We start from the raw sequence: 19,908 nt of genomic DNA on the forward strand, positions 1-19,908 counted from the left end.
TTCCCTTCCTTCTACTCGGCTGGCCTCCTTTGCTGCATTAGCTAGCAGCGTTTGAACTTCTGACCTTCTGTCAACTTCCCTCAGACGAAGGAAACAGAAAAACAACATCACACACACACACACACACACGCTTCACAGTGCTTCTTATTCCCTTGTATACAAAGGGGGCACCTGGGAATGCGAGGTGCGGAGTGTGTGGAATGGGAGCAAGGGCAGGGTGAGGAGATCTGCGCCGGGCAGGCGCCTCAGAGATGCCACTTGTCCAATGGACCTGGAAGGACGCTGGGTGGGGATTTCGAGGGTGGGGGCGAGACTTTTGGGGGTGGGTGGGTTAAAAAGAGAGCAAGAACCAAGCAGGAGAGTGGGGTCCCCGTTTGGGTGGGCCGGATAAGCAGGCCTCGGTGCCCAAGTCCGTCGAGGCGGAGCGCAAAGGCAGCCTCGAGGGCATCCGCAGAAGCGAATCTGCTGCGATCTCAAGTGTGGGTGAGGTGCTGCCTGCAGGTTGTGGGGAGCGAGGGGTAGAAAGCGTGGGGCGGGATGTGCCTTTGATATGCAGAATGTCAGTATGAATGAATCCTCGTCTGGTGGGTCAACTCATCAGATCTGTTCCCCCACGCCTTGCCTCCTGCTTCGTCCCGGCGCAGCCGAGATTCAGCCGAGCGTTTGCCTGCTCCTTTCAACCTTGGGGGGGGGGGGGAGAGAGAAAAGGGGCGAAGGCGCGGGGCGAGGGGAGAGAGAGAGAGAGAGAGAGAGAGATCTGACGCCCTGGACGGAATTGTTAAACTTTCAGAGCAGTTGCTTGAATGCATTAGCCGCTGGTTAATATTAACTCCGGGAGTGGGGAGGGGGAGAAGAGCGCAAATAGAGAGAGCTCGGAGCTGGCGGGTGATTCCTAAGTTTACAGGTGACAGAAGCTCTTGGTTGAAGGGTTCTCCCCACCCCGCCTCCCACACCCAGCCCTACACACACACACACACACGCGGCCAGCCATTGGCTGGATCTGCAGGCAAGATAAGGGTGCCAGCTCTTTTATGATAAAGTTGGAATTCGTCTGAAATAATAATAATAAACCCCAGGGGAGCCGTTAAGGAACCGCCGCCCCCTTCATAGCTCCCGGGAACTCTGAGCTCCCGGGAGCCAAAGAGAGGCACGCAGACCTAGTCTGGAAGGTCGTTCTCGCAGCCCGATCCTATGAATATTTACTTGGAAGTCAGTGCCACCGAGTTCAAGGGGACTGGGACTGCTGTTTACCGGGAGTAAATCCTACTGAGCTCACTGGGGTTTACTTCTGAGCAGCGATATATAAGACTGCAGCTTTACTCCCAAGGCACGCGGGCATAGGGTTGCAGATTTTCGCAGCCCGGGACTTCTTTTACTCGAGAGTAAATCTCACAGAGAGTGGGGCGGGGACGGCTCCACACAGCCTCGCTTTGAACGTATTGACTGTTGGCATAGGAGCGCGATCCTATGTCTGCCTGCCTACTCAGAAGCCACCGCCAGCGGGGCTTACTCTCGGGTAAAACGATTGCTGCCTGGCTTGGGGGTAGGCACGCACAGGATCGCGCTGCGGCGGGCCCGACAGGTGCCTGTACGAAGCGTGGGTCGGCTGGCTCCGGGGAAAGAGGAAGGGGCGTAGGCGGCGGGCGGCTTGTTGAGCCCCTCGGCCAGGCCCCTTTGGCGTGCGCGCGCAGACGCACACGGCGCCCACCGACGCGGTCCTGCTGCGCTTCACGGTGGCTGAGCAGAGCGGGGCTTGATCGGCGGCACACGACCCGATGAATTAATAAATAGCTGAGGCTTCACGGCTTTTGACTCTGACAATCCCGGCTCAGCCGGTCTTTCCCTCCCCCCTCCTTTCTGCGCTTGGCAAAGAGGCTGCTCGGAGCCGCCAGAGAATCCCCGAAGCTGCCCTTTCCTCCCTGCCGGCCACCGTGCGCCTCGTCCCTCCAAGGCCTCCCGTTGAGAATGGAATCTGCCCTGCAAGTTCAGGTGTCTGGGCTCGTCGGAGGGTGTACGATTTTCCTTACGGACCCCCCCCCCACTCCTTCAGCCTAGCCTGCGATGGTCAAAGTTTCAGCAGGTCCCCACCTCCTTTTTCTCTTTCTTTCTTCCGCGGTGCAAAGGGAAAGGAAAGAGGCCGGCCAGTGGGGCGGAATGCGCCACGACCCGGGCCACGCTGCGCAAGGAGTTTGCGCCAAGTCTGGGCACTTTCTACTCATTGCGTGATCAGCTTCTCGCCTCTCCTTCCACAATTATGATAACGACGGTGATGATGTCACTGTTAATACAAAGCCCTTCCCGGCAATGCTAAGCGGTGGCGTTTTGCTCGTAGGAAGCGAAAACCTAGGCCTCGGCTGGGTGCTTTCTTGGACAGACGCGGGAGAAGCTCCTTCTGAGCAGCAGAAACGCCCCCCTCCCAAAAAACAAAAAACCCCACCTCCCTCCTTTCTGAAGGACCTGAAAAGGGCACTCGTGGCTTTTGCTACTTATTGCAAAGTTTGCTACTTAGTGGAAGCTCCCTCCAATGCAGGGGGAGGTGTCTTTCCCCGAAGAAAGGCAAAGTCTTTTTTTAAAATTCGGAATGCATAATGCATAGAAAAGCGGGTTGCCCGGATTGTTGCTATTTAATTGGGGGCAGATTATACATTTTCCATGTCTGGGGGGAGGAAAAATATAATCGAAAGAACGACCTGTGTTTTGGTATGTGTCTTTGGACTTGTGTCTGTCCTTCAAACAATCTCTCCTCCCCTTGCCAATCCAGGCCCGTGGCAAAGCTTGTTGGGACTTTGATAGCTATAGTGAGGTCAGGGAAAGCGAGCGCCAGGAGGTTCCCCGGCTGCCGATTGCAGAGAGACGAACGGAGGGGTTGTAGATGACACAGAAAGACCTCGGCCAAGTTTCCCTCCCACCTGGAGATGCTGGGGACAGTCAGAACCTGGGACCTTCCGCATTCAGAGCAGGTGCTCTTCTGACGACCTACGGCTCTCGCTCTCTCTCCATCCCTAAAAGCAGCCGAAGAACACCCACACGCATCACCGCCCAAATGGGCCCCAGAAAGTACATTCAGCAGTAGCTGCTGAGCAAGATGCAGGAAGGAAACGGCAGTCTTGGCACTTGCCAGTAGTCTTGATGGTTAGGAGGCCAGTATAGACACTGATATAGCGCAGTGGCTCTTGGATTTTATAATAATCTTAGGCTACAGGTGGGGGGTTTGCATGTTTGAATTTCCTCCACACAAAAGGTAAACAATCTTCATGCAGATAAGAAACAGCATTTCAGGAAGAAGAAGGGTTTGGCCTGGTCTTATTTTTTTGAGTGCACAGAGAGGTTTTGGTTTGTTTGGAGAAAGAAGCCGTCAGACCTGCACAGAACTTCACCTTGAAGTGGCACAGTCTAGCAAAGGCTTTACGGTTTACAACTTTATTCTGAATAAGGTAGTAGGTAGAGTAGTAGACCCAAGAGCAGAAAATGTGGGGCTGAGTCCTCAATCCTGCGTAGCAAGGAGTAAAGTCCCATTGGCCATTTGTGTGCTTCTGACTGAACCTTTGGAGACAATGCTGTTGATATACAGGTATTGGAAGGCTTAACTTTATAGAAAGTTAGCCTTCAGTTTGCTTCAAAAGTCAACCCCACTGAAATGAACGGGACTTTCCCCATTTAGCACCCTGATTTTAACCTCAGTTCTGCTTGGGAGTAAAAATATTAGGATATGGGATGGCCACTCCCATGGACACCTGGGAGGTTTCCAGCAGCTGCTGTTTTAAGCATACAAAGGGCAGGAGCCTAGCAGGCCTGTCTACTCAGAAGTATGTCCTATTGTGTTCAGCAAGGCTTACTCCCATGTAAGGACCACAACTTTACTTGCAAATAGGTTCGAAGAAGGCGAAGCGAACTGGCTTCGGAGTAAACGCATTTAGAGGTGTCCTTCTGGATTATCAGATAACCGGGGCTGTTGGTAAGGCTGACCTTGTGGGTGCATTTTCCAATGGGGCATAGCTTAAACCAGCCTCTTCACCCACCTCTTTCTCCCTGGGGTGCACCTGCTTGTTTTCTGGGAACCGTGTCCAAGGTTCGTTGTTTCAGTCCTGGGACTCCTATCTAAAAGGCACATTTCCTTGACCCTGCAGCAGCTGGATTCCGTTGGATCAGAACACACGAGATCATGAGATGCAGGGATATCTAGAAGGCAACTGTGTCCTCCAGTAAACTTTGCTTGGCTGCCAGTGTGGATAAAGGTGTCTTGCCCTCCCGCAACACACTAAAAACATAGGGAACGCGAACACCCGTGGCGCTTGGAAGGGCCGTGGGCGCCAGTGGGAAGCATTGCCGGGGCTTCCATACTCAATTCCGCGCATCTCCGGGGAGGGCTGGGAGAGACTCCTGCTGAAACTCTGGGAGAGCTACTGCCAGTCAGTGTAGACGGTATGGAGCTACAGTGACCCTCATTGTCAGCTGCTTCCTATATCCCCACGTTCCAATTATGGGATCCAAAAAGATTCTTCTCGGGAGAGTCCAGGTAGGGTGGCGCAGAAGCGTATTGCCTGTGAGCGATCCTCGGGGCAGAGATTAGATCCTATGTGTACGTTCTCCGTGATGGGTTAAGGGTTAAGACCGCAACACACACACACACACGTTTCGTGCAGTTCGATCCTGTCCACGTTTACACAGGAGCAAGTTCTACTGAAGGACTTATTCCCAAGGAAGTTTCCACTTGATCCACAGCCTCCTTTTCATGCCGTTGGTCTCTGCCCTGTAGTTCCTACTCCCGTCTTTTCTACCCACCTGCTTCTTTACCTGCCCCAACTGGATACTTTGCTCGCAAAACCGACTTGCGATATATCCTAAACAGGCACGAACGTTCAGGATGAAATCATGGGTGCGCACGGGTTTTCCTCCGTAGTGAGTGGGCAGAGGAGATAGCTTAAGAAGTAAATAAGCCTTGTTGGTTTTCGGAGAGATGATGGGAAGCTTTAAGGCTGAGATCCTAAGCAGATTCCCCCCCCCCCTTCCCGGTATCGAAATCAACACGGTTCTTTCTTTCCTCCGAAAGAGCTTTTCTTTAAAAAAAAAAAAATGTTTGCGATGGAATGCTTCAGTCACTGGAGGATACCACCCACAAAACATCTGTGGATCGCACCTTTCTCCCCGCCCTGCCTTCTAAGATGGTCTCATATTCGATTCGCTGTGCTCCCAAACGCTCCCTAGAAATAAGCAACGTCTAGTAAAGGTGTGTGTGCGTGAGTGAGTGAATGAATATCCTTGGGGTGGGAGGGGGATGGGCTTAGCCGGTTGGGCAACAGACACGGGTAGCCGCTGGGATGGTTGCCATGGATGCCTTCGCAGTCTGAGTCTTCCTCTTGGCTCTGCGTGGAAACCCGGGGGTCCACGCAGAGTGGGAGAGCGCATCAGCGCCCAAAAGCAGTGAGACTGCTGTGTGGTGGGGAGGGATTGGAGCCCATTTAGGAGTGCAGGGGGAAGAGGAGCGGGCACCATCCTAGCTGATATCCCTTCCGGATCCTGGCCTTGACAGGACCGCACCAGATCCATATTAATGAATGCACCGATCTGTTTTAGGGTTGAAGGATAAAGAACCTCCATCATGTTGTTGTTGGGCTCCAGCTCCCACCACCCCCAGCCAGAATGGCCAGTGGCGGGGAATAGGGGGCCCAGCAGCTCCTGGGGGCCCCCAGTTCCCCATTCCTGATCTATCGCCTCGAAATGCGAGGAGTAGGGAAGCGATACGATTCGGGTACCGGAGTGCTGTTTAACCCTTTGCGTCTCCAGAAAGATGCGCACGGAAGGGAGGTGTGGATGGGTCATTGCTTCTGCTGCTGCTGCTGCTGCTGCTACTACTCTGGGGTGGCGGGAGTGGGGAAGCAGGGAGCGGCTCGCCTTCCTTCCTTTCCTCCCCTCGCGATGCTCCTGTGTTCTGCTTGACACACAACCCTCCATCCCCACCCCCTGCAGCGCTGCAAGGACAAGCTGAACGCCTTGGCGATCTCGGTGATGAACCAGTGGCCTGGCGTGAAGCTGCGCGTGACCGAGGGCTGGGACGAGGACGGCCACCACTCCGAGGAGTCGCTGCACTACGAGGGCCGCGCCGTGGACATCACCACCTCGGATCGGGACCGCAGCAAGTATGGCATGCTGGCGCGCCTGGCCGTCGAGGCCGGCTTCGACTGGGTGTACTACGAGTCCAAGGCGCACATCCACTGCTCGGTCAAGGCCGGTAAGAAGCAACCCTTAACACCCCCTCCCAATAAATATAGATGTTGCTCTGTTATTAACCTCTTAGCGGCATTTCACAATAATGATAGTTTGGTCCCTAAGACGGTTGGAGTCCCCAAGACGTTTGGATGGCGCCTTGTGCGCCTCCTTCCGGCAACTCCTGCAGCCAAGCTGGTGCTCTGCTTTCCTTTGGACGCATCAGCGAGGTCCAAGGCTTGTCGCCTGGGCAGCCCAGGACCTCCCAGACACACTGGCCCAGGCTTGCGCCCCACTTCAGTGCTGCTAATGCAGGGGTTTGACTTCAACACCCCCCCCCAACGCACTCCATTGTCTCTCTATAGAAAGACAGATGCCAACCACACACATAGCTTGGCCTGTATAGAAAGAGAAGGGGCAGTGCTAAGATCTGACTCCTGGTAGTAAGCAGGTAGTAAGTACAGTAGTAGTTCACATCTGTTTCTTTATTCTAAACAACATAGCAGGTACTGTATAGATCACACAGAAGGGATTGGTCTTTGATCACAACAGCTTATTGTAACTGTTGCTGCTAGTAGTAAGCAAATCATAGTACTAGTAGTACTTGACATTCACTTTGTGCCAGGGACATGCTAGTTGAAATATTGAAAAGGACTGGTCACCGGATCTCACAGCCAACAATTAGTCCTGCTATAGGACAGTTGCTACAACTACAGTTATTTAGGATTAGTATTCCCAATACTGCCTACTCTGTATTAAGGGGACAAGCAAGGAATGGAGAGTGGAACAATTCCATGGCAATTGGCTAGATAATTTAAGAAGCACCAGTGGAGCTATAGCACCTTAAAAGACAAAGAGCTTTGTTGTGATGTGTGATTTCATGGGCAACCCAACAGGCCTATCTTAACCCAGCTTACTGTCGCCAATAGTGGCAAGGCAAATGCCTCTGAGAAACTCACAAAGCAGGTGTGAAGGTGTTGAGCTAGCCCAGAGTCAGCAATCCACAGGTAGACTGCCTTTATGTGCAGAGGTTTTTGCTTAGCTATCATGGCTGGTCTGCCAAGCCACTGGCAGGCCCATTCTCCACAAATCTGCCAAATCCTTGGTTGCTGGTGTCCATCAACTTGACTTCATTGTGCCTTGTGTGGAGAACAAATGGTGTTTAGGGCAGGACTGGGGAATCTGTGGCTCTCCAAACCTTATTGGACCCCAGTTCCCTCCAGGCCCAGCCAGCATGGCCAATGGTCAGAGATGCTGTAGTCCAGCAACAGCTGGAGGTCCACTGGTTCCCCAACCAGGCTTATGGAGAAGTGGTGGTGGCTGGTGTCCAGCGGAAATGGTAGGGCAGAAGGCAGGGAGCCCAACCATAGTTGGAGCCAGAGCCAATGAAAGGAGAGCTGACTAGTTTTGGTCTCCACTGTCCTCTCTGCTGAATTGTACAAGCCCAACGCTGAGGCTGAGGTCCAAGCAGTGCCAGCAAGGCAAGCAGATGGGCTGGGAGGAATCAAGGCTGTGCTTGGTGGGGAAGGGCCCCAATTGCCCTAAGAGACAAAACTCCAATGTGAAATCTGCAGTGAATGTCCATTGAACCCACAATGTAAGGGAGAATCCACCTCTCACAGATGGACCTGTCTTTCATTGCCATGGGGAGACCTTGCCCCAGACTCCACTGAGATGTGGCTCCCACCCTCCTCTGGAAACTACCTGAGGAAAAAGCTACCCCAGGCTTGCCTGTCAGATCTAAAGGCTGCAGTCCCCCTGCCCGCTTGAAGCCAGCTCCATTTAAGTCAGTGAGACTTACTTCCAAAGAAAACTGTCTAGGAATCTGAATACAGAGAGGTGGTTGAAAACCTCTCTCCCCAAGCCAGTTAAGCCCTTTGTTTTTCTGCTTCCGACTCCTGAGTGCAAAGTCTGCGCAGCTTTATTTCGACTTGTTTGCAAGCAATAGCATTTTACTTTCCAGGACTGTGTTTAGGCAGGGAGATGCTGGGTTCTCACTAGAAGGAGATTAGATCCCACGCACCCTACCCTATCCCGAGGAAGAGTCAAAGCTCACTGGTCATAGGCCAGGCTTGCCCCTAGCAGTCGGGATTCCTTCTCTGCTGAATCACTGGCAAATGCACTTGAGGCTGCGAGTCAAAGTTAGAAGATGGATTTAGGTGGAGCGAGTGAGAGAGGCTGGTTTCGAAGGGCACAGGCTTCCAAGTCAGTGTGGCTACAACGTGGGTCGCCCATGATGCAGTTTAACTCACTCCTCAGCTCACTTTTAACTCCCTGGTGAGCATCAGAAAGTTGAGCTGGCCTAGCGCTCAAACCGTGGTAGTAGTGCATTGCTGCACCTGTAGTAAGATTAGAGGCTTTACAATCCAATTCCAGCTCCTTCAGACTGTCTTAGAACTGACTCAGCCCATTCAGGGCCGACCTAGATAGTTCCTTGGGATTGTAAGCAGCTGGCACCCCCAACTCAAGCCCACTATCTGAAGAAGTGTGCATGCACACGAAAGCTCATACCAAGAACAAACTCAGTTGGTCTCTAAGGTGCTACTGGAAAGAATTTCCTATTTTGTTTCGACTATGGCAGACCAACACAGCTACCCACCTGTAACTGAAGCCCATCCGTCACTTCAAATGCAAATAGCTCTCAGGCAGGAACAGCTCAGTCATTTGCTGCTCATCCTTCAGTCTTGTAGGCAAGCCAGGTTTTCCAATGACTCTGGAGCAAATTATTATTATTATTATTATTATTATTATTATTATTATTATTATTATTATTATTATTTATACCCCGCCCATCTGGCTGGGTTTCCCCAGCCACTCTGGGCGGCTTCCAATAGAATATATGCAACACTATATTAAACATTAAAAGCTTCCCTGAACAGGGCTGCCTTCAGATGTCTTCTAAAAATCTGGTAGTTGTTTTTCTCTGACATCTGGTGGGTGGGTGTTCTACAGGGTGGGTGCCACTACCGAGAAGGCCCTCTGCCTTGTTCCCTGTAACTTGGCTTCTTGTAGCGAGGGAACCGCCAGAAGGCCCTCAGCACTGGACCTCAGTGTCCAGGCAGAACGATGGGGGTGGAGACGCTCCTTCAGGTATACTGCACCGAGGCCATTTAGGGCACTTTGGCACTGGGATTTGGGTATGGGGGGCAATCCCCTTTGTAGCTCTTCTGGGAGGAAGAAAAAGATTCTAGTAGAGGATTCTCATGCGTTTGACTCTCCAACAGGCAGTGCGACCCACAAACTAATTTACCCAGCATAATTGCTCTTACATAGGGCCAGTGCTGTTTTCTGACAGACAGGGTGTGCCCAAGACCCCATTTTCTTTCGCAACGAGCTGGAAGAGGCCAAGTCCTGTGTCGACTGGATTTCAAATGCTTTCCCACCACGCCTTGCCCTATATTCATCCTAAAATAGGTTAATTAGTAAACTCCTTCCTCATTATTCTTCTTGTTCCTGCTTCTCTGTCATCTGCAATAAAACCACCCTAGTTCCGATGAAAAAAAAGTTGTTTCCTCAAATCCGGATTGTAAATCGGCACATTTACATGAGGCAAATTCTTTTAATCTGGATCACAAATGGCCACCGTTTAGATGAGCCCAAACCTACAGCGTGTATGGGCCAAAAACACGCCCCCACCCCAACCCCGTCACATACACCTTCAGCTTCTTTCTTATAATCCACCTGGCGGTACTGGGAATCCCCCGTGCTTGCAGCGCCACCTGCTGGTCCGGCGGAGAAATGCACGCATGTGGCCGGCCCCCTCCCCCTCAAGCTATCTGCATAAATTGTCGCTTTTTAGCAAAACAGTTAACGGTGAATTATTTCGGAGGAGTTAGGCCGCTTGTTTTGCCACCTCCTCTCGTTTGTTTGTTGCCTGGCGTTTAAACAGTAGTTCAGTAGCAGCTTTCAGCTGGGGCAAAAAAAAAAAAAAAAAAAAAACCCACCACTTTAAACGTGGCAAGTAACATGCATTCGCGAAAGAAAAATAATGAACTTGCTCTAAATATATCGATTGACATAAGAAACAAGAGTTAAGGCGCGCCCGTGTTTGGGAGGAGGGCGGGGACCAGGCACCCATTTAAGTCAATGGAGATGATTTCATTGAGAAGAGGATGGAAGCAACTCGGGTTTCTTCTAACTAGCCTCTAATGAAAAGAGGCGCGGGTGGGGCTGTGGGTTAAACCACAGAGCCTAGGGCTTGCTGATCAGAAGGTCGGCGGTTCAATCCCCGCATCGGGGAGAGCTCCAGTTGCTCTGTCCCAGCTCCTGCCCACCTAGCAGTTCGAAAGCACGTCAAAGTGCAAGTAGATAAATAGCTACCACTCCGGCGTGGTGTTTCTGTGCACTGCTCTGGTTCGCCACAAACCCAGAGTCGTCTGCGACTGGACCTAATGGTCAGGGGTCCCTTTACCTTTATATACAAATGTAAATACAGCATTTCCACCCTATAATTGTTCAGATGGATCACAATATAATGATAACAATAATATTAAAATTAGACAACTGGGGGAACTGCAACAAAATCTTGTCCAAGTTTGGAACTAAAAATTCCCATTGATCTCAGAATTTCTATGGATCTCTCAAACATTTCCAGGTTCTCACTGAAATTTGTCTTTCAGAATTACCTACAGTGCACTTTTTAAATGAAACTTAGATTTGAAGTCTGGCTCATTTAATTTTAAGGCACTACCACTTAATATCAAGGTGCCAAAGTTATTACTTTTACTCTCACCCCTGAAAAAAACCTTACTTCTATAATTTCTATAATATTGTTGCTATTTTAAATGGAATTAGGAAACCGTAGTTTTCATGCCCAAATTGTTACATAGTGAGAGCTGGAATAGGAAAGGGAAACTGGGGTAGATGGGTTGTGGAGAAGAACTTACTAGGTCTGAGCAATAGATCTTGCTCCAGCTTGCCTCCCAGCAATGGGGGGCAGGGGCGGGGTGAGAACGTCAGTCAATTAAGTATTTTTATTGATTTACTTGATTTAGGGGGGGGCAGCTGTCCCCACTCCCCTTTTGGCTATGTCCATGCCTCCTAGGTCCAGTTCTAAACCCCCACTTAAGCAGGATTTCTTTTTAAAGTTTGGTTTCTCCCGGAGGAGTCAAATCTGCTCTAATCCAAGTTTTCAATCTCACCTGCCTTCTGGAATGAATTATCCGTTAGCCAAGCTACCACCCACAAGGTCAACACAAAAGGAACAATACTACAATAATAAATTGTTTTATAGGGCCTTCATGCCAGGGAAGAATTCACCCTTTATGGTTCTTTCAACAACCATTTCAAGTGTTATCCTCCAGAGCAGGCTTTGCCAACTGGGTGCCCTCCAAAGATTGTTGGACTACAACTCCCATCAGCCCTGGTTTGTAGCATGGAGGGTGCCATGTTGGTAAAGCCTGCTCTTGGCCAGCCTAAGCTGGGTGCCCATACTCTTCTTCAGCACCATCCAGTTCCATCTTCAATTCCATCAGAAGCAAATTGCCCCAACAGGCTCAATCTGGGCATTGAGATTCAGGGCACGCTCAGGATTTGGGAAGGGAGGGGGGTAACTTGGAGGGCATGTCACACGAGGTCGTGTGACTGTACAACGTGGATTTCCCCAGCGCTGGCTTGAATCCCGTCTGCTCCAGCTGGTTTCCAATGGCCGAGCTCTGGTTTCATGACTGAGAATGCGATGAGGAGATTAAAAAAAAACCCAAAGCGTTCCAGGCATGGGAGGTTCTCTGAGCCGCCATCTCTGTTTGCAAAAAGTATGATCCCGGAGATTGGAATGCAAAAGAGGCGAGCTGCCCCCCACAAGGCCTGAATGACTGTCAAGAGGGGAAAGGCACCATATAAGAGACAAGACGGATCGTGGGGGCTGGTGCGGGCGAGGGGGTGGGGGTGGGAGAGAGAGAGAGCAAACTCCTCCATTTCAATTTCAAATACACATCTTGAGTGTTTTGGAAAAGTGTCTTGGTCTGTGCAAATAGCTCTTGGAAGGCCTTTGGTGGGGGGCAGGGTTGTATAGGGTCTTCTTTTTGCAAAAGTATGCGTGTGTGAATTGGCATAGAGCCCCCCCCCCCACACCTGAACAAATAGGGGGCCTGGGGGGCCCCAGGGTGGAGTGTTGGAAGTGTCCTCTCTTCTGAGAGTGCCTCCCTTTTATTGCACAGATCAGAATGACAATGCTGGCCTTTTATTGGATTTTAATTAGAGAACCCAAATAAGGGCCTGCTCAAAGAAGCAGATTTTCACACCTCCGCCAGCTTGCTGGCATGTTTACTGAGTTGCTACACAACTGGACCTATTCATCAGGCCCCTCCGAGTGTGCAAATAAAGCCTAGGCTGAAGAAGCCGGGACTTTGGGGGGAACGGGTGGCTGGCGGGGGTGGGGTGGGGTGGGGAGGGAGGGAGGTTGTCTGAAGGTGTCAGGGACTTTTCTTTTTGCTTCCTTGCAAAAGGACGTCCTTGCCTCTTCATTGGCATGTCCCCCTCTCCGAAGATTTCTGTTCGGTTCCTTCCCCATCCTCCGCTCCCAAGCCGGGGAGATAAAATTGTTAGCCGATCAATACCAATCTGTTTTGTTTTCGTTTTTCCTATTTTACCCCTTCCTGAGAAAAGGCATTAGGAAAGGTTCCAAGGGTTGATTTCAAAGTGTAATTGCTCAGCCGGCTAGCCACAGAGGGAGGGAGGGCAGGCGCTGAGCCACTGGCCGCCCCGACCCAGCCTGCTTTTAGGAGGAAATTTGCTCTGGAAATAGCCCACTCAGGAAGGAAGAGGGAACTTGAAAGACAGAGAGGGAAGATGGGTTTCAACATCCTGGCTCCATTGAAACCCAGAACAGCACTTGACTTCAGCCAGCTCACGCAGCTTATTTTGCAAAACCTCTTGATGTTGGAGGGTGGGACCGTGAGGTAATTTTAGATACTGGACCGAATGGTCATATGGGGAAGTCTTGGCAATATGTATCTGGGAATCTTTCCCTAGTGCATCTGAGCGCCTCCCTTCTCACTCAGAGTGAGGCCCTGCACATCCTCCTCGAACACTACACCTGATGTAGTGGGGCAGGACACCCTTCAGATGTTGTTGGACTCCAGCTCCCATCATCCCTGACCATGGACCATGCTGGCTGGTGCTGATGGGAGTTGGAGTCCAACATTAGAGTGTGCCATCTTGGGGTAGGAAGACTTGTACCATGATGTCTCATGTCTGGAAAGTGTGGCAGAAGCACTCAGTTCTACTTTTTCCTTTTGAGAGAAGGCTGTGAGGGCAACTTATGCCCACATCCTGCCTTGTGGTGCTATTTTCTGAGAGTCCGGGGTGTCCAGCAATCTTCAAATGGGTCTTCTTGGCCCACCCTTTGAAACTCTTTGTTGAATTCCAAATGTATACCAGTTTAACTGCAACAGCTTTCCCAAAGGATGGTGAGAATTGTAGTTTTGTGGGGGTACTTGATAGTTCTCTAATTAATACCCTTAGTCATCCCTCTTCCCCTTCCTGGCTCATCAAGATTTCTGGGGAGATGGAGTAGTCAGTCTAAGACTGCAACACTATGCACACTTACATGGAAACACAGCTGGTCCAGGAAGCTGAAGCCACAATCTTTTGTTTCAAGTCCCCAATCTGCCTGCTTCCCCCCCCTTTAATATTTTTCTGCAGTTTGGATGCACTTGCAAAGTGCAATTCTGGTAAGATCCAAACTACCTGCAATCACATGCAATTTTTATAAAGATTTGTGACAATGTCGCAAATGTGACATGTATCTCAAGTCCTTCAGGTACCTACTGAGAGCGGTGCCCCTTCCCTGGAAAAATACCCCACTCAACACCCGTTAAATTTATTGGTTAATTAAATTTGTGACTCACTTCCCACAACAAAAAGTCGTGAAGCAATTTACAACACCGTGCAACTTACTTGTGAGTAAACACCTACAGGATTGCACTGTTTGTCTTTGGTGCAGAAAGGTTGCTGCTTCTATGACATTCAAGGATGATGGTGCAGTTCTTAGGGTATTAAGCAACCTTTGAGTCTTTCATTCCAGTTGACTCAGAAAAGGTCTGGCAGCTGCTAACTGTTCCTGAGGCTCCCCTCCAGTGCCAGGCTACCACCTTTCTTCATCTGTCTAAGCCAGTTAACCCACAGCCAAGAGCAGCTTTAAACATAGCAATGAAGCTGGAACCCAGATCTCCTTGGATGGAATGTTCTGACTTGTGGTATGACTCCATTTAGATTGCCAGCAGATGGGCTGACCCAGGTGGTTCCGAAACTGTGGTCCATGGACCACCAGTGGTCTGTGAGCTTCATTCAAGTGGTGTGTTTCAACCAGTGGCTACTTGGTTGTGCCAAAGGTTACGCAGAAAATGTGGGTTTGGAGTTGGGGTTTTTTTGAAGTGGGAGAGAGAGGCACAGAGGGTGTTTCGGAAGGCAGTTCCAGGAATAGGAGGTGTTTATGGCACCAGATACATTAGAATTATCATCCTGTGGTGGCCTTTCAAAGAACTACATCCTGGTGCATGTTATTTCTGAAAGTCACAGTGCGTTGGTACTCAATAGTGGCACCATGGAAATGGTATCTCTATGTCATGGGGAAAAACACTTGTTTCCAAACAAGTGTGTTTAGGATCATGGTGTGCTTTTATGTTCTTTCTTGTCCACTCTTGCAACAAACCGAGTATTGACTTTGAAGTAGGGAGGCCTGCTGAGTTCAAATCCTTTTTCATCCATGAACTCTCTGTGTAACCTTGAGGAAGTTCCTCATTCATAAAACTGTAGTATCTGTCACCTTCCTTGGAGTTCTGCTTTGACCATGAATAATTTCTAAGGAGAACTTGTGATGGACCACTATTACTATTATTATTCCTGGTCCTATGGATACTAAGGATTTTTTTTTCTGTTGTAAAATTGGCCCGTGTGAACTATGCTGATCCAAAGCAATGCTATATTGAGGGCACAAGGTTAAGTATCTCTTCCAAGTTTTCTAAGGAGCTGGGATTTCATCTCACAATCCCTGGGGGTTGGCTGCTGTGTCGTCCGTGAGAGAGTAGCTTGACCCTGGGTGAATTTGGGGTGTCAGTAAGCAAGAGAAAGTCCTCAAAGGTTTTTTGATCTGAATACAAGTATTCAGCAAGAAACAAAAACCCACATCTGAATCTGAATTTGAAAACTGCTCCTTGTTTGAGCTTGAGAAGCGTTTGTTTGAGCTCTGATGTTTAACTTCCTGGGTAGAGCCAGAGACCCACCCAATATGTTTGGATTCTTTGGAGAAAGGTGTTAAATTGTTTCAGGCAATAAATATGTCCAAGGAAGTTTTTATATTACAGTAGACATGCTATTGGCTGACGTTTATGAGAAGGAATTGAGGCTTCAGGTTCTGGGAGAGACAGAAGACCCTTTCTTTTCTTTGTTCTCATGCTCTTCGGTATTGTCCTGGCTGAAAGAGAATCAGCTCAAGACGAACAGCTTTGGCCTGGCCTTATGTTACAAGAGAGCGAAAAGGCTCATGTCCAGGCAAAATGATAGGACCTTCAGTCGAAAATCCCTGCTCCAAAGATCTTACAGTCTTGTTTTGGTGATGGCAGAGGACAATGCAGGCTTGGGATTGGGCGAAGGACAGGTCACAAAATGACAGACCCAGGATAAGAGGGCTCTTTATTCCAGGGATGAGTAGGAAGAAATCTTGGCGTGCGCACCTTTTAGTGGCTGCATTCATCTTCTCTCAGCCGAGATAGGCCTGTTCAAACTGGGCCGGTAATGAGCCAAATTAAAAGTGTGCTGACATGGGACCTGTGAAGCCATTAGGAGGGCCACAGATTTTGTCTGCTGTTTGAAGCAAATCCGAGGGCACAAGGTCCCTCTTCTCCCTGGCAACTGCGTTTCCATAGTAACAGAGTTTCAGTGGCTACTGCAGAGTACAGCTCCCTAGTTTTATCCTGCCCCTATTTATTCCAGCAACAGTTGCACAGGTTTTATGTACATATATATGCTTATAAAATTTATCGCTCTTACACACACACACACACACACACACACACACAGTGTAAGGGTTGTATTCAGCTAAGTCCTACTCACTGTAGAACCATTGGCATGACTGATCATGCCTATTGACTTCAGTGGGTCCTTAAGTATAGGTGGCGCTCATGGATTTGCTTGCTTTGGATGAAACAGAAATATGAGCCCCTACAGTCAATGTTTTTACTGCAGCTACCACACAGCCGCACTCAATGCCTGACGCAATGATGATGATAATTTATATCTGGCAGATATATCTGATAGAGACGGCAAAATCACCCTAGGGTGAGAGTTGCCTCGCTGAGGTCATTTGGCCACACCTTTTTGCTCTTTTAAGCCATTGCAGAGTGGCAAAAGAACATTTAGACTTTATTTTTGAAAGGTGTGTGTGTGCATTGTATAGATACAGATATATAGGATGTGATTTTTACATGTAGACTTCATATATTAGTGGGAGGAGCTGTCTTTTCTGCCAAGTAGGTTCTAATTTTACACAAGAACAGGAGCATTGCTTGGTACTTAAAAACTCAGGGCCCATGATCCAAATTTGCATCAATTTTGCATATGCTACTTTTAGCAGGACTGGAGCCCTAATCTGCAAAGGTCAGCCCTCTATCTTGAAGAGCGATCAGAAGATGTCAGTTTGAAGGACTGTCTGCTGCATAGATAGAGGTCCATCAGAAGGGAGACTTGCAAGGGTCTTAAATTGTCCCATCAACAGTTTCAGCACCTGGACGGCAGACTAAGCAGGGATGGAGGTCACCTGTCCATGTGCAAATTTTACACCTGTTGGTGTCTTCATTTCTTGTGCTGGCAAATCTCTTCTTCTTTGGTAATGTGTAAATGGCAACCCTGGCAACTTTATATGCATAGAGATTGGATCTGGAATTAAATATACAGATAATAAAAAATTATTACCAAAACCAAAGCAAAACAAATCACAGAGGCAGACACAGAACCACAAATGTATAAATTACATTTTCACAGTACAGATTTAGCTGATGGAGGAGAGTAGGAGGCACCTATTTAAAGTATGAGTTGTTCTGAAGAATAAACAGCAAATTTATTTGTTTTTTATCCTCCTGCCACATCAATCCTCCCTCCCAAATTTCCTTGATTCCAACAGTCACCCATGTATATTATCCGCCACAGGAAGTATGGCAGCAGTATAGTTTTATTTGTTGGGCACTGGAAAGGCAAACGTGAGTCTTGTGCAAAACCTTGGTGTGTGGGTGGGTGTGGGGGTGTGTGTGAAGTATTGGACAGCAAGCAGTTGAATAGTCTTCTATTGGAGTCGATAGAAGGGGTTTCTTTAAAGCCTAATTTGCAGCAGGGTGGGGGGGGGGCAATTTCAAAGTAGGCCGCAGCTAGCGGGGAAGTGCTTGAAAAAAGTGTTCTGTTAGCTGCAAAAGAAGGCTTCTTTTGAGCCTAAATTTCAGTGAGGAAAGGGGTGGGGTTGTGGGTCCCGTGGGCACCAGATGAGGTCTATATAGGCAGAGGCACACCTGCATTGGTGACCCCCGGTTTATAGGATGTATTTTTGCATGTGCAAAGAACTGGTTGTTTGATAGAAGGGGAGAGCGGGCAGGGCATATGTGCTCAGCCTTTCTAGGAAGATAAATCTCCTGCATGAACATACTATGGCCTCTGACCCCAGTGTCAGTCGGGAAACCTGGCCCCAAAGTGTTTGCCCTTGCCATGGGCCATTCAAGCAGGGCAATAGCCGAGGTGAGGCCAGCAGATGGATCCTCCGGCTAAGGAATGTTCAGAAACAAGCACGCAACCCAAATGTGGTGTGGTGGTTAACGTGTTGGACTAGGACCTGGGAAACCAGGGTTCAAATCCTCACTCACTCACGAAGCTCACTGGGTGATCTCGGGCCAGTCACTTTCTCTTAGGCTACCCTACCTCACAGGGTTGTTGTGAGGAAAAAAATGGGGGGCGGGAAAACCATGTGTGCCACCTTTGAAGAAAGGTGGAATAGAATTCTAATGACATTTTTAAATGTGTGACATAACAGTTTTTGTTTGAAGATGAGGGCTTCATTTTAGAATTGGAACATTTCTGGTTTGAAAAACAACAACAACAATAACCAGCAGCAACTGATGCCCTTGATATTGTTCCAAACATTACCCACTTGGCAGACTAAGCAGCACCCACACAAATGTTTCCTTGGCTCAGGGTGGATTTTTCAAGATCACTATCTACACCCTTGAAGTGTTCGTGGAAATTAAAAAAAAAATCCCCTTTTGATTTCTGTGAGTGGCATTCAGCTCTGTTTTGCTCAGAGTAGACCTGTTGGAATTCATAGACCTAACTTAGTCATGTTCATTCATTTCAGTGGGTTTAGTTCAGGCACAGGCACACTCGGCCCTCCAGATGTTTTGGGACTACAACTCCCATCATCCCTGACCACTGGTCCTGTTAGCTAGGGATCATGGGAGTTGTAGTCCCAAAACACCGGAGGGCCGAGTTTGCCTATGCCTGGTTTAGTTGAATAGCTCCTTATGATTGTGAGCATGGCAGGGTGCTTATAGGGATGGGGGGGGGGATAGGGTGGAAGGCTAACCAAGGGGGGGGACACTTTTCCATTATCAAAAGATGGAATGCATGGCTCAGAAAAAGGATAGATTTGCCCATTCATATGTATAGATGCACATTTAGAAACCATTGCTAAAGCTGAAATATAGCTACAACACCTGACACCACCACGATCAGATACCCTGTGTGTCTGATAACAATTACTGGGTGTTTTCCATCTTCTCTCCCTTTTTACAGTTCTTGATGGACTTGAAGCACTGAAGCAGAGAACTCTAAAACAGAGTTGTTGGGCACATGTTCACTTGGTATTTCCTTTTCACCAGATTGCAGTTAAATAATAATAATAATAATAATAATAATAATAATAATAATAATAATAATTTTATTTATATCCCGCCCTCCCCATCTGGAACTGGGCTCAGGGCGGCTAACATCAAAATATATAATACATTAAGACATAAAATCCAGCAATCGACTGAAATCAGCTTGGGATCCAGGGCTAATTCAGCCCCATCTCCTCTCAGAATGACCCGTGTTGTTTTTGTAGGTGGGGAGGTTCTTTCAATGTCCCTCCTGCCTTCCAGCCCGCCATAAGGGAGTCTGGATTGCTCTGACCCTCCTGAGTTGAGATGTGAGGGAATATGTTCATTATATAACTAGGTTAAACCTTTCTTCCAGTAGCACCTTAGAGACCAGCTACCGGTAAGTTTGCTCATACCAAGAACAAACTTACCGGTAGTTGGTCTCTAAGGTGCTACTGGAAGAATTTTTTATTTTGTTTTGACTATGGCAGACCAACACGGCTACCTACCTGTAACTAGGTTAAACCTTAACAGCATAAAAAACGACCTATTCAATGTACATGTTTCTGATTATAATCTTTAAAAATGCACAGAGCAAGACAGACAGTGTTCAGCATTGAGTTGTTGTTGTTGTTGTTGTTGTTGTTGTTGTTGTTGTTAAGACATTTTAAAATATAAGTTCAGTCAACAAAGTCTGGTCACCGGGGGCCTGTTTTTGATATGATTCACCATATCCATTAACAAGGAACTCTTAATTCAATGATAATAAAATATTAAACTGGGGGTAGGGGGTGGGGATAAACGGATCCCTGAATTTAGAGGACTTGAAACCCTGCCTATAAACCCTAGCTTAAGTGAGCTGATTTTA

At 48.6% G+C, this 19,908-nt stretch overlaps 1 protein-coding gene across 2 annotated transcripts in view; it reads left to right on the top strand.

Annotated features, from left to right (window-relative positions):
* The window catches only part of SHH (sonic hedgehog signaling molecule), a 28,857-nt gene that overhangs the window by 2,841 nt on the left and 6,108 nt on the right, over window positions 1-19,908 (top strand). The window contains exons 1-2 of one of the 2 annotated variants that reach the window (XM_033165236.1): window positions 1,951-1,989; window positions 5,968-6,229. In XM_033165236.1, coding sequence (XP_033021127.1) covers window positions 1,966-1,989; window positions 5,968-6,229 — 286 coding nt within the window. In that variant the 5' untranslated portion in view covers window positions 1,951-1,965. Of the gene's footprint in view, window positions 1-1,950; window positions 1,990-5,967; window positions 6,230-19,908 lie in introns of those variants that run through there. The other variant, XM_033165235.1, reaches the window with a different exon arrangement.

Source organism: Lacerta agilis, chromosome 12, assembly GCF_009819535.1.
Source record: "Lacerta agilis isolate rLacAgi1 chromosome 12, rLacAgi1.pri, whole genome shotgun sequence".
In the NCBI taxonomy this organism is placed as follows: Eukaryota; Metazoa; Chordata; class Lepidosauria; order Squamata; family Lacertidae; genus Lacerta; species Lacerta agilis.